This window comes from Zingiber officinale, chromosome 9B (genome assembly GCF_018446385.1).
Source record: "Zingiber officinale cultivar Zhangliang chromosome 9B, Zo_v1.1, whole genome shotgun sequence".
Taxonomy (NCBI): domain Eukaryota; kingdom Viridiplantae; phylum Streptophyta; class Magnoliopsida; order Zingiberales; family Zingiberaceae; genus Zingiber; species Zingiber officinale.
Genome location: NC_056003.1, coordinates 81,120,289 through 81,135,020, shown reverse-complemented (window position 1 = coordinate 81,135,020; position 14,732 = coordinate 81,120,289). Strand labels below are relative to the sequence as shown.

General features: G+C 38.7%; 4 protein-coding genes across 4 annotated transcripts; 2 read left to right on the top strand and 2 right to left on the bottom strand.

Moving 5' to 3' along the window:
* Positions 1-89: 89 nt before the first annotated feature.
* On the bottom strand, positions 90-1,407 carry LOC122024363. Its single transcript, XM_042582976.1, has 2 exons — positions 934-1,407; positions 90-855 (listed from the first exon to the last, which is right to left on the bottom strand). Exons 1-2 carry the CDS (start codon positions 1,390-1,392, stop codon positions 211-213), a joined length of 1,104 nt encoding a protein of 367 aa, XP_042438910.1. The 5' UTR covers positions 1,393-1,407; the 3' UTR covers positions 90-210.
* Positions 1,408-2,515: 1,108 nt separating this feature from the next.
* LOC122023083 (oleosin 16 kDa-like) lies at positions 2,516-2,899 on the bottom strand. The gene has a single exon (XM_042581175.1). The coding sequence runs from the start codon at positions 2,897-2,899 to the stop codon at positions 2,516-2,518; it is 384 nt and encodes a 127-aa protein (XP_042437109.1).
* Positions 2,900-3,407: 508 nt separating this feature from the next.
* On the top strand, positions 3,408-6,550 carry LOC122024367 (deSI-like protein At4g17486). The gene is made up of 4 exons (XM_042582979.1): positions 3,408-3,833; positions 4,990-5,277; positions 5,354-5,434; positions 6,231-6,550. The coding sequence occupies exons 1-4, from the start codon at positions 3,659-3,661 to the stop codon at positions 6,353-6,355; spliced, it is 669 nt and encodes a 222-aa protein (XP_042438913.1). The 5' UTR covers positions 3,408-3,658; the 3' UTR covers positions 6,356-6,550.
* Positions 6,551-6,986: 436 nt separating this feature from the next.
* LOC122024364 (transcription factor-like protein DPB) lies at positions 6,987-14,727 on the top strand. The gene is made up of 9 exons (XM_042582977.1): positions 6,987-7,366; positions 8,575-8,654; positions 8,808-8,851; positions 9,858-9,920; positions 10,015-10,161; positions 10,281-10,349; positions 10,866-10,964; positions 12,536-12,606; positions 14,382-14,727. Exons 1-9 carry the CDS (start codon positions 7,155-7,157, stop codon positions 14,611-14,613), a joined length of 1,017 nt encoding a protein of 338 aa, XP_042438911.1. The 5' UTR covers positions 6,987-7,154; the 3' UTR covers positions 14,614-14,727.
* Positions 14,728-14,732: the final 5 nt, after the last annotated feature.

Below are 14,732 nucleotides of genomic sequence, written 5' to 3'. Positions count from 1 at the left end.
AACTCCCTTTTAAATATCTTAGAAGGAAAATAAAGAACATCTGAGATGACATCATTCATCTTTGGCCACAACGTGGCTGTATCGATGTGATTATTATTCAATGGCCTATTTAATATGGATAGTTATATATAACGAAACATAATACAAAATATGATCTTCACATATTTCGAAGGCAAATTAAGACTACACAGACAAACATTGAATAATTAATTACACATTTGGCAGTGTGACACTGATCAAGAGTCGAGTTTCGGATTCAGGTATCATGATCACCACGAGCCCGTCATCATTCCCATCGAAGATAATCTGACTCGACACGTGCACAGGCTTATTACCCGGAGCCAGACTCAATTCCTCCATTCCAAACTGGTCCCACCAAGCCACGTCACATTCCACGTCGTCGGACTGCACTGTCGTCGTCGAGCTTGAGTTCGCCAGGGTCTTGACCGTCAAGTCGCCGACATGGTGACTGACGATGAGCACGAACTCCGAAACAGGCCTCGCCTTGAGCCTAGCGGTAGCCTCTCGGAGGCAAGCGATTGCCATTGCGTCGTACGACTGCGAACTGTCTCGCTGACGAACCTCGAACAACATGGTGGCGTAAGGGTTGGAGGAGGAGGGATGGCGGTTAGTGTCTGAGAGTGCGAGTTCAATCGACCTGAGACGGTTGGGGCGGTCGGGTCGTTGGAAGTAGCTCAAGTGGAACATGGAGGATTTGAGGAGGGTTGCCGGTGTCAGCATTTGGGTGTGGATTTCAGCCCATGACACGAGGAATTTAATGAGGAAGAAGGGGTCAGCCAAGAGGAGACTGCAACTCACACCGATGGAGTAGCCATCTCCTTCGAATTGGGTCACCTGCCACGTTTGATCGATAATTTCAAATTTTTTTTCTTCTTTTCTTCATGTGCTAAATAAATAAATAAATACATTTACCTGAATATAAAAAAGCGCGGAAAAATCTGGACGGTCCATGTTTACGTCGTCCCAGTAGGCCAAATGGGCCTGCACTTCATGGGCCTCCTTTGACCCAATGACGTCGGCCATGGTCACCTCCGCCGTCGCGTGCACCAGCCGCACTCCGGCGTCGTTGAACTTGACCTCCCACCGGCCACCTCCGGCCGATTCTGCCTCCTTCTTCCGGAGCCGGCCGGATAGAACCGGGCGCTCCTGCAGCGCCGCGCTCAGAGACTCCTTCACCCGCGCCGCCACCGTCAACGGGGACTCTTCCGTCCCTGCCGGGTTGTAGTACATCACCACTTGGAACCGGGTCTGCGCTATCACTGCGACGGTGGCGGGGGGAACGGAGATGAAGACGGACCGGGCTTGGTCGGGCGGCGTCACCTTCCCTGGTGGCGCCGTCTGGATGGCGTCGATGTGGAGCCTCTTTGCCATTTTTGGGGAAAATGGCGGGGAGACGTTGGGGGAAAGACTTCGGCCACTTCCTCTCTTTAAAGGCTCGTTCGGATTAGGTGACGTAGTTGCCCGATTAATTAACACCAGTCAATATTAAAGTGATTTTAATTGAATTTAAACAATTTTAATAAAAATAAAATAATATTTTAAAATATTAGTATTATTCGGAATCCCTTAAAAAAATTATAATTAATCTTATTTTTAATGTCCTTTTTTTCTTTTAAAATAAAATAAATTCTATTATTTTCAAACTTCTTATAATATTTTTTCTCATAAAATATTCTGCTATTTTCTTTTATAAGACACATGAAACGTATGATCTTTATCGTTTAACATTATTTATTATTATTATTATTATTATTATTATTATTATTATTATTATTATTATCACGAAATACATATTTATTTTAAAAAAAAACATTAAATTGTGCGGCTGCTCGTAAGTCGAGTGTTTATTCACGTTGGATGCTTTAAATGGAATTAGTTGAGCAATTTGGGCGGCGAACAAATTAATCCGCGGCGATGCAAACATTTGGAGCAATAATAAAGAAGGCAGTTGGGCAAACTCGCAACCACTTGGCGTTGGGAAAATTAAAGACGTGCCTATTTAAGACATAATTGGGTTGGATGAGCTAATTATATCCACCTCAACCAAAAAAACCGGTTTGGAGTTAAATTGGACCATCGAATATTAATTAATCAATTATTTATTATTTATGACATACAATAAGCATGGTTCCGTTCAGGCATTTATTCAAACGGTTGGTGACCATGTAAGAGGAGCATCAACAGTGTTTTCTGACTTCTGAGTGCCTTATGGTTGGGCAGAGACGACACGAGACGGTAGTTAGAAGGACAATGTATTGTAATAAACTTGTCTCTTTTTTTTTTTTTCTATTTTTTTATATATTTATATAGTAGAATAAGATTAACACACACATATCTTATATACATAGTTAAGAACTACATTACATACACATTATATATCGATCGACCATAGGCCTACACAGACCTCCTAGAAAAGCCATTTTATCCATTTATTTTACTTTATTCTTATTTTGCTAATTTATTTTTTTTAAAATTTTTTTGTTTAAATGAATCACTAGTGGGCGGTGGTTTGGTCCTTGAACTCCCTCACCCTGGCCGTGACCCGCCGACGCGCCTCCTCCAGCTGGTCCGCCCCCGGAGGCTGCTTCCCGGTCAGATACTTGTACATCCACGACAGCACCGAAAGCGCCGCCATCCCGAGCCCGCCGGAGGTCAGGAACCCGGCCGCCACCAGCGCCGCCGCGATAGCCGCCGGCACCAGAACCGGACTGAAGATGACCAGCAGCGGCGTGGCCACCGCCAGCCCGATCACTGTAGCCGCCAGCGTCAGCCCCGACAGCACCAGCATCGAGCCGCCCGCCGTGGCCGCCGCCACAGCCTTCACCGCCGCGTGTGACGGCGGCTGCTGCTGATCGCGTCCGTACTGCACGTCGGCCATCGGTATTTCTTCGATCGTGAAAAAATAGATTTGGGGATATATTTGCCTTGAATTTATTTACGTGATATTTATAGGTGGATTCGGGGGCGAAGGGCGACGCGTGGCTAGAGGAACGGCAGCGAGGTGGTGCTGCATGGCGAGCAGGAGCCACGCGTGGCTTATGCGGACGACTCCGCCGGCGATACGAGCGAGGCGACGGATTTGATACTAATTAACCGGCTGTTAGCCGACGTTAATAGAATTATCAAACGGCTGTTAATCTCGCCATCAATTTGTAATGAAATATGGATGTGCCGATCGATCCAACTCAATTTGTAACCGCTTTTTAATTTATATGGGAAAAACTTAGGATATTTTTGATTAAAAAAAAAGTCATAGGGGCATAGTTAGGAAAATATCAAATACGAAGGCTGCTTCTGTAAAATGCTCAAAGCTCACATTCTCTCTTCAATTTCCACGTGGCAACTGCATCGGTAAGTTGTTTCATGTCGCGGTCAAAATGGAACAAAATGTCGGGCCTCTACTTCCTTTTCCCTTTCTTCGATCGGCGAAGAAGCGGGCGGCGCGAGTTCTCCATCGCGCCAGCCACCCCTTCCCGCCGGTTGAGTCAAGTCTACCGGCTTCGCACCTCCTCGGCGATTGATCCGATCGATGCCTCTTGCCTCGCCGGGATTCCTGAATCACGAAGTGCTGGCAATGCTTATGCGAAACTAGGGCAGATCGGGCTCTTCCGCTCTTCGTTCGCCGGTCCCGTCTAATATGCCCTCCGTCGTCGCAAAGTCCTCTTACCAGAGGACTCTTATTGATGGGGACGGAGACGGGAGCGGAGACGGGAGTGGGAAGACACATCTCTATTTGAACATTTACGACATCTCGCCGGTAAATAAGTACTTATATTATTTGGGCCTCGGCATCTTCCATTCCGGGATTGAAGGTCTGTCTTCAATGGCTCAGTGTTCGATTTAACTCGATTCGATATTCCATGTTGACTATCTGTCTCGTAATCATTGCAAGAGTTGATTGGTTTCTCTTTTCTCGTACCAATTGCATTTGTGATGAATTCGAAGAAGTTGCAATTCATTTACATGATGTTTCTTGTGAAAGTTTAAAGCGAGTGCTACTCTAAACTTTTCATTTTTTTAGGTTAACTTCTTCATAGAACATCACTAATTTGCTTTTCTATCACCGTTTAAACTGAGAATTTGTGAGATTTAGTTTTAATCCATGGAAACTAAATGTACATCATATCTAACTTCAATTAGTTGGGGAAAAAATTGTGCATTGTTTTGCTATGATTAACCCGTATGCCTTGCTATGAATAAACTTTTCCTGCTGGAAATTGTTGCCTAAGTGGGTTTGTATTGCTCATAGTGAATATCCAAGGTGATTTCTGTTGGGATCATGAGGATGAGATGATCAAACGCTAGGGCGGTGGTGAATAGTGTATGTACCTACAAATGCGATTTAAAACAACTACTCTTGCAAATTCTTGGCAAATTCACACATATTAGCAATGGAATAAACATAAGCACAAATGTAAGCTAACCACAAACTCTAACATGTTTTTTTATGTGGTTCGGCAGCTCCCAAGGCTCCAACTCCATGGCTATGATATGTCGGTGGATCACTCACGGAAAACTATTATTTTTCTTTTTCTTGGTCAACTATCGGAAGTGGAGAAATCTTTTACAAGTATAAGCATTACAATGAACTACAAAAGAAAGTTCCAAGTTAATAGTAGCTCACTTTTCAGGTTCAATTATTGACTCAAGATACTTAGCAGGACCAAGTTAATAGTAGCTTACTTTTCCTTATAAAGCTTTATTTCTAATGATGGAGGGTTAAACTCAGAATGTGGAGGGTTAAACTGGGGCTCAGAATTTAAGCATAACTTGGAATTTTTTGCTCACTTCCCATTCATGTGCATGAAAATGATCTAATTTCGAATAGTCTTTGGATTTTATTATCGTCCCCATCATCAAACAATGTTAGTACTTAGTGCAACATATTATACCTCTTGTGCAATTCGTTCTTTTAGTTTGAATCCATAGCTCATAGTTTGATAATTCTACTGTTATTTCTCTGTGAAGCCCATGGCATGGAATATGGATTCGGAGCACATGAGTTCTCGATGAGCGGGGTATTTGAAGTAGAGCCAAAAAGCTGTCCTGGATTTATCTTCAGACGATCTGTGTGGCTGGGCACCACAAATATGTGTCGCTCAGAATTTCGCTTATTTATCGAAGATATTTCTGAGAAATACTATGGAGACACCTACCATTTGATGGACAAGAACTGCAACCATTTTACAGATGAGGTAAGCATGCTGCTGATAGGGAAGCCAATTCCAGGATGGGTGAATCGACTCGCTAAAATTGGTAAACATCCCGATCCAAAATATCTCCAATTCAAAGATTTTGACATATTAACTAATGTGGAGATTGCGAAGTTTAGGATCATGCTGCAGCTGTATTTTTCCTGAAAACATCCGGATTGAAGCAGCCGGAGAGTTACCACCTCGTCCATCTTCTTCTGGTGAGTTTCACATTCTTTTGTTGCTCTGAAAGATTAACAAAGTCAATCTACTTCTGTCAATGTTTTCAAAACAGCACTGTTAGGTAAATCCTTGATTCAGTAGAAAAACTGGACCGGTTGAATTAACAAAGAAATCATGATTCAATCGGAACTGTAAGTTTGCCTTTTATATTTAGTTTGCATGAATTAGCATAGAAATCAGGATTCAACCAGCAACCTTTTGAACTACTGGTTCACCTGCTGGTCCAGTTTCAAAATAGATCAACCAACTCGCTGTGATCTTATCATACTTATAAATTTGGATTGGACCGCCCCAAGAAACTAGAATCAGATACTGCTGCTTGGGTTAGTTCGTGGACCAAAAACTAGATCGACCAACCGATTTTCCCTAAAATGTAAGAATTGGCTAGTTTTAAGAAAATCCGTTCCATTTTGTTATATAGCTTAAAGATTAAAATTCCTCATTCACAATTTTCATAATTAAATTTCGAATGGAAAAGTCTTTTTCATATTTTAACCATGCTCCGTTTCAAGTGTAATTGCATTCTGGTCATTTTAGTTTCTTTCGCAGTACTTATTCTTGTGTCCTAGCACTTTTTTTTTTTTTCCATATTGGTTTATGTTTTAATTATGATTTGCCTATTAATCTAGGCCGGGTTTATGCCTGGATCTATTTGCAATGTAAACAAGTGAACCACTAATTTGACCAGTGAATTGGCGGGCTAGAACTTGTTGGTCTGGTCTTATAACCATGGATCTCGTCACTAATTTATATCTGAAAATTTTGTATTTGCAGATGGGTCGGACATATTTGATTTGTCATGCCTACAAGGATTGGCTGAAGAGTCAGACCGCCAATGTTTGATGAAACCAAACGATGGCTTTGTGCATGCAAATGATAAGCCACCAAAGGATCACTAGACAAGACATTTATTGAATTTGCGATTGCTAAACATGTCGGCTCATTATTCTTGTTCATTGTAAATGGTTGCCTTCTCGATACGTGAACAGGAATTATTGTCATGCATGGCTTCTTTAACTGTGTTCTTTCCGTGCGTCTGATCTCTGATCATTGTTTACTTTCACAAGTTCAAAGAGAAGTATTGGCCAGAGACATCCCTATGTTCAAGCTAAAATCACAATGGAAAAATTGTTTATGTAGAATATCAAACAAGTGTTTTAGCAAGAGTTGATTTGTACTCTCTAAGTCTTTCCATGGAAGTATTTTTATTTTCACGGTTCTCTAGTAAAGTAACAAGAACTTGGAAATTCAAACATGGCCATTTTAGAAAAAGAGAAAAGTTTGGAGGTAAAATGATTTATTTATTTTTTGTGTCTCGATTTCTATCTGGCCAAAACACTTTATCATACTTAGTTCCCTCAGGATTAATTTTTGTCAGAAAAAATTTCAACTCGCTCTTTGGACATTTGACGGTTGATTATAACCCTTTATCACCTCTAACCTAGGATGGACTGTTAATAATTGCCTTTGCTACAGTGTACCCATTCCACTCAATTCCACCGCGTGTCATTCAATTCCTATAAAGGCGAGTGTAGCGGTAGCATAACCTTCGGTGAGAGTCGCCCCCTTTTCATAAGCAGCCTTCGACCCGCCCATGACCAAGCAAGCAACCGCGTCCCCTTTCCTTCTCTCTTGCACTGCGATCTTTCTCGATTAGGGTTTATCTACTTCCGTCGATCTGCTTACGCGATATCGGAGATGAACGACGGGAGCAAGAGCACCGCAAGAGCCTCCTTCGGCACGCCAGCCTTCTCCGGCGGTCAATCGGCCTCCACCAGCAGCAGCGTGGGCTCGCCCTCCAGCCGGATCGAGCCAGTGGCGACCACGCCCGCCAGCGAGAACACCTTGGTCAGGCTGAATCACCTCGAAATCCAGAGGGACGACGTGGGAACGCCAGAAGTAGCCGTGGGGTGAGGGGTCGTTTCCAAATTTAGTCTCTTTTTTATTTTTCTCGCTCCGAGCTACTTTCTCCGATGAATGATTTGGTTGGGTTCTTGGTCTAGACAAGTAATTCTCGGTGTCAGCGCATGAGTTATTCGGGGTGCGGATATTGGTGCAGGATGGATTTTTGGTCGGGTGCAAACTGGAATTTTGATTAATGCGTCAGTAATGAGATTCGATATAGGAATTATTTTTCCTTGATGACTGAAAATCTGAAATTGCAATAACTTATGGCATCCACATTGTTGAAAACAAAGACTCTTCATTTATTTTGTTACTGCAGAAGGTTTTATTCGGGAAATTTCAGGATATTTCAGGATATTGAGGATTTTCTGAATCATTGTTCTAAGAAAAATTATATTGGTAGAATGTTGGAACCTCTATAAATTACTGTGAAAACTGTTGCTGTTACAGGCTTGATTACTGATTTTTTGATGCATACTGAAGTAGACTATGCCCTTGCCAATTTAATCTCGAATCAGTTTGTTGCAATTTTCTCCTCAATTTGTGGATCTTTTCAGTTGTACTGCCATCTTGTTGAGATTTTTTTTTATTCTTTGAAGCATGCTATTTTCTCCTCACTTTTTTTTGGGTTCATTGAGATAATTGATCATATTTACTTGTCTAAAATATAACATGAGTTTATTGGCTAAAATGTGTCAATCATATTTCCTTTCACAATATATACTAACATTTGTGTCTGGTAATGATGGTGCTATTTGGCATGATTTTTCAAGGAACATTCAGTGGCTATAAATTTATATCAATTATATGTATGACACACACACAAATTGGTTATTTATGCTATATTGGCCAACACATTCATTTATAATGGGCATAATCCATGGCCTTTGTGCAAAGTTTTAAATTATAATCCTTACTAAAATATGTATCTAACCTCCAAAAGACTTGCTTCAAGATTGCATCATATCGTTTGGTATATACATCCTCTGATCTTGTTTATGCTTCAAACATGTTATAAGAATGATCATATTCATTCGTGCTCATGGATTGACAATGGCCGTGGGATAATATGATGTTTTGTTGGTGTCTTGGTCATACTTCGGGAAGATTGTTTCCTGCTAATATGCTTGTCATGAATACATAATACTTATAAGATAGTTCATGATTATTCTTTATTAAGGTAATGAGTGGGATAGTAACATGTTTTATTCAGCACTAAAAAGGAAAAAAGGGGTGCTCGAGCAGTTTCAGGTGATAAAAGTGGAAGGGGACTCCGACAATTCAGCATGAAAGGTGATTTAAATCTGTTGTCACTAATGCTGTATTCAAGGATGTGTTGCTAGTGCAATGAAAAAGTACTTACAATATGTTTCTGCATATCATGTAATCTTTTGAATTTATTTGAAATTTTGTTCTTTGGTTTTATGTCATGTCCAAACTGTTCAGTTTGTGAGAAAGTTGAAAGCAAGGGACGTACTACTTACAATGAGGTTAGCTTTCCTTTGAACTTATTAGGATTGATTATTTGCTGGAAAATATGCTTGCATGCTTTTTCTTTATTTCTTTCTGCTTGCAATTTGATATTCCTGGTGAATCTATGTGTTAATTGTGTCTATCACTAGATCATCTTTCTGTCACATTTTCACCTAACTACATGAACGAACCAATCAGTCACCAGAAAATAGTATTATTGCTGATCTTAAGATGTCAAGTAATTCTGTCTTCTACACAAATGTGTTCTGTTTCATTCTTTCATGGCCATAATGAGAAGAGATGGATTTTTGGACTCGAATCCAGTTGTATTTATCATATTCTAGAATCTTGGACATTAACTTTATCAGCAAATGCACATCTGCTAACTGAACTTTCACTGCTAGGCTTTCCTGCTTACAGAAAATGGAGGTTTAACTTTGTCTTGGACAATCCTTTGGTGTCCATAAGTATTAATGTTGGCTATATTTCTTATATGGTAAAAACAAATACTTTAATTAATTCAAACAGCGAAATACACTGTCAGTATGAAAATATTTGAGGCTTATGATTGCTTCCTATGAGTAAAAAGGTGACACTACTAGTATGAAAATTCTTTTTGTCACCACGTCATGGTTTCTCTAACAGGTGTATTTCCATCTGCCGGACCTATTTCCTTTCTTTAAATTTTATTTGGTACAATCTGTAGGTGCACTATAGTTGTTCATTGCTGCCTGTATCAACTTTGGTATTTTCCATAGCTTTAGTGATATAATTGTACGTGAATCTTTCCGTCACCTATATCACTTCCATTCTTTAACAAATGCTAATCCTATGAGTCAAAGATTAAATTTTATGAGTTGTTCTATTTGACATATTGATGCATTCATATATCTTAGTGAGATTTCATAGCAGTTGTTTGTTGTTCTAAATATCCGTCTCTGCTTTTAAAACTGTATGGCGAGTTGAGGTATATTTACCTAAATTATACTCTGGAAACTCAGACTTTTTATTTTACTTTTTCAGGTTGCAGATGAACTTGTTACAGAGTTTGCAGATCCCAACAATAATCCAGGATCTCAAGATCAGGTAACTGAAAATGGCCTGACCTTCCAAAGATTATGCTCATTGAATCTGGTTTGATATTTTAAAGTGCATTAGTTGACGTGTTTTATTGAAGCAGCAACAGTATGATGAAAAGAACATAAGGCGAAGGGTGTATGATGCACTGAATGTTCTCATGGCTATGGATATTATCTCTAAAGATAAAAAGGAGATACAATGGAAAGGTTTACCACGAACTAGTTTAAATGACATTGAAGAATTAAAGGTCTACTCTTGTCTGACACCTTGATATGTTATTTTCATCAAATTACTGAGCTTTTCAGCATAGCTAGTCTTATAATATGGGTTGAATTTACTAATCTATAATTTCATGTTTTCCTACAGACAGAGCGAATTGGATTGAGGAATAGGATTGAAAAGAAAACTGCATATTTGCAAGAATTGCAAGATCAAGTAAGATAGTCAGCACAAATTGTAAATGGAACTACCTTATGTTTATGTTACTTGATATTCAATATTCGGTCACTTACAAGCTTGTACCTTAGATTCCATTTTTCATTAACTAATCTGAGTAGTGATTAGAGGTCCTAGTACCTCAAGGCAGAATAAATTGCTTAATTGCGAAAGTAAGAAGTGATTGCTACTTATAGTTTGTAGTATCCTGTGATCTCTAATAAGTTGGTGTTGAATTGAAAGAAAAATGACGAGAAATTAGATTTTTTTTCCTTTTCTAATTTATATACCTTTGTAGCTGACTTTATATATATGACTGGTTGGGTTTATGGCAATGCCATCGACTGGGTGGGCTAAAGTTCTCCAGTTATTTCTACATAAGATGATTTGATCAGCAGCATAAAGCTATCCTATTTAGCAACATATTATTTCCCAAATTGTCATGCTTGAATTGGTATTTGATATTCATCTCTTGAGCATAGCTATTGTTTCACTTTCCCCCCCTTTTCTTACCAGTATTTAGGTCTCCAAAACTTGGTGCAAAGGAATGAGCAGTTGTATGGATCAGGAAATCTCCCATCTGGTGGTGTTGCTCTACCTTTTATCTTAGTTCAGGTACAAACTTGCCTTCTTTGCTTTTCTTGCAGTTTCTTTTCTGGAAATTTTGAATGGTTATTGCAACTTCAGTTTAATCATTAGCAGGACCGAGCCAAAGTAAATGACCAATTGTTTTTCGATAAATGTCTAATGGTAATTACTTAAACAATTTTTTACTATTGTTGAACCCTTGATTTAAGGGCAAATGGGTTAGATAATGGGTTTCAGAGTGTTTCCATAGTCCAATCGGTGCACGACACTCCTGCCAATGTGAGTCTCGGAAAGGGTCGGGCCACATTGGATCTATTGTACACAACCTTATCCTGCATCGTAAGAGCCTGTTTCCGTTCATGTTCTCAAGGTCACACGACAACAACTTTACCGTTGTACCAAGACTCTTCTTAAGAGTGCTTCCATCTAGCAGAAGAAAATCATCTTAGCTGATTTTTCAATCGACTAACCTTAGTTGATGCATAACTGAGTTTGAGACTTGGGGCAGTTGGTATCTGCATGAGTATTTGCTCTAATAGGCCTTGAGGTCAATTCTCAGCGGGTGTAAAATGCTTCGTTGGGTGTCTGACCTCCCCCATACGAAAGATCGTTGTGCTAGGAAAAAATATTCCCCATGATTTATCTACCTATATTTTGCTGTGGGTCGAGTGATACTAGACCGTTTGGGGTAAGCGATATCACCTTTTGCTCCAATAACTAAGTTTGAGACATTATAGTTTGCTATCTGACCTAATATAGGCATTCTTTTGTTGGTTAGGAAAGGGTCCATGTGGCCAACACAAACAGACGAAAACTACAGCTTTCTTGAATTTGTTTTAAGCCCAAATCTAAGTCCCTGTTGGCCATGGATGAATCTTGATACCGTTGATTGCTTGTTTCATTCTATTCTGTACTATTCCTTACAAGTTACAGGTAATAATAGGGGACGATAATGTCTGCTGCAGAGGATATTTGGCTTGGTCAGTGTCTTGCAAATTTTGACAAGGAAATGGTTCATTTGCCCATCACTCTGAAGGAAAACTATCTTTTAACTGAATAACGACATAAGCAGAGGAATTGTATTATACACTTGACACCATTTCTTCATATTGGCTTGGAAATTGGTAGGTGTTGGTTAGAACTATCTTAAGTGACTTCAACCAATTTTTTTCGCTTTCTTGCAATCTCCTTCCTTGATGCAAAGTACAGGGCACAATTCTTGCATATCTATGGTTTACTTACAAACTAGTTTAATAAAAGCAAATTTGAAGCAGTTTAGTAGGTGGCTGGCGATAGGGTGATCAAGCCACTAATTACAGTGCTCAGCTTATAAATCTCTCTCTGTCTAACAATGCACTAATTTAGTTGATGCCTGAAGCAAAACTTTCAGGATTCAACTTCTTATGCATGAACATACTGAACATCTAACACATTGAATATGTATATTGTTTTTTTGTTTTTTTACTTATTGACACTTTCCTTAAAAAGCTTGGTATGTAAAAAAGCAAACACGGGCATGCAAACAACTTAACTCAGAATTGCTAATGCAATTTAAGCTTATGCTCAACTAATCTTTCATTTGCATTGATGGCCGACAGACTCGTCCTCATGCCACAGTTGAGGTGGAAATTTCAGAAGACATGCAACTGGTGCATTTTGACTTTAACAGGTAATTTTGTTGGTTTTTGTTACTTCTCCTCGACACTGTTTATACTATAAACAAATGTCTTATTGTATTTTTTTCTTAGCAGAGCACTTCAAATTTTTATTCTCAACATGAGCCCTATTCTCTTACTATTTCCTCTAAACGTTTTTTTATGCTCAGCTTTGTTACCAAGGACTACTCAAGTCTATACTTTACCTCCATAGTTTTGACTTGAGAAGAAATGCGATGTTAATGTTATGTTTAGACTAGATTAAGGCAGGAGACTATGGTGACCGAAAATTAATTTGGGTTCATGTCTGAAAGGTCGACAATAAAAGCTATACATCTTTTTAGATAATTAATTGAAAAATATCGGGAGTAAAAATAAGATCTATACATGATATTCATTGACTTAGGAAAAGTTTATGATAGAGTCCCAAGATATATAGATAATTTTAGAAATGAGAGGTGCTAGTGTAACATATAGTAAAAACAAGATCTACACATGACGAACTTGGTGCATGTTGTTTGTAGATGATATTGTTTTAGTAGATGAAACACGCGAAGGAGTAAATACTAAACTAAAATTTTGACGAAAAACACTAAAAGGGAAAGGTTTAGGCTTAGTAGAATAAAGCCAGAATATATGAAATTTAAGCTTAGTAATATTAGATATAATGAGACAATTATTAAAATAGGAGATGGCGAGTTGCTTGGAACCGAGAACTTTAGATATGTAGGATCATTTTGACAAAATGACAGAATGATTGAGAGAGATGTTTTACATAAAATACAAGTAGGATGATTGAAATGGAGGAGAGCGTCGGGTGTTTTATGTGACCTAAAGTACCTCTAAAACTTAAAAGAAAATTCTATAAAGTCATAGTTAGACTTGCTATATTTTATGGAGCTGAATGTTGGGTTATGATTCAAGCACATGAGCAGAATATGAAAGTTGTAGAGATGAGAATATTAAGGTGGATGTGTGGACATATAAGAATAGACTGAATGAGAAATGAGAACATTAGAGAGAAAGTCGGAGTTGCATCTATTAAGAGAAAACTCTGAGAGACACATTTAAGATGGTACAGACATGTACTTAGTTGATTAATAAATATTCCAGTTAGGTAATATGAAACTCTGACAAACACGCATATTAAACGAAGAAGAGGAAGATAAAAAAAAAGACTTGGTTAGTAACAATAAAATAAGATAAAATTTATTTAAGTATAGATAAAATTTATTATAAAATAGATTTGATATAGTAGGCGATAGACCTCATATAGCTGACCCCCACCTAGTGAGATAAGGTTTGGTTGTTGTTGTTGTAATGTTATATTTAAACTCTATTGTTTTCCCCTTTTGATAGTTCCTTTCACCAGCAATGTAGGTCATTCATCAGGAGTACTAGCTTTCACTTTTTGTGGAGAGGGGAAGGTCGAAGACCATGATTCCTATTACATATATAATACATATATAAGAGCAACTCCATTTGGCGAAGGCAAATTTAAAAATTAGAATCTTACCACCAAGTCATAATTCATGAAGAAACCCTTTCTATTTCTAGTAGAAAAAGGTTAAGGGTTACCTTGCAATGTCAGGATTAACTTGGACCAAATGGCATTTTGTTATTCAATTAAACTTTTCTTTTTTGCAGATACAATTACGTACATAGATGACATTACAACTTATCTTTGTGATTTGACATGAATTCCCTGCGATGGATTTCAAAACTTTGACGATTGGCATATGTCCTACATTCACTCCACTGATTTAGTGTTTGTGATTATCAACTGCAGTACCCCATTCGAACTCCATGATCATTCATATGTCATTAAAGCAATGGGATTATGCGAAGGAGAGAAAGAAGATGACGCTCTGCCACGTCCTAATGGAGGCAATTGCTCCAGCATGATGGGCATGCACCAGGATCATACATCACAACCTTCTCAACCCAGTTCAATGGGTAGACAAATAATTTCTCCCCCTAAACCTGGAATTTTAAAGTCACGCGTGAAGAATGAACATTAATTTCTATTGTTGTCTTGAAACTCTGTTTATGTCCACCATTCGATTCTTTTCTTCATTCAGGATGTGCATATAAATTAGTTTGTAACAGTCTGACGGGTTTAGGGTTTTTGATAACAGCA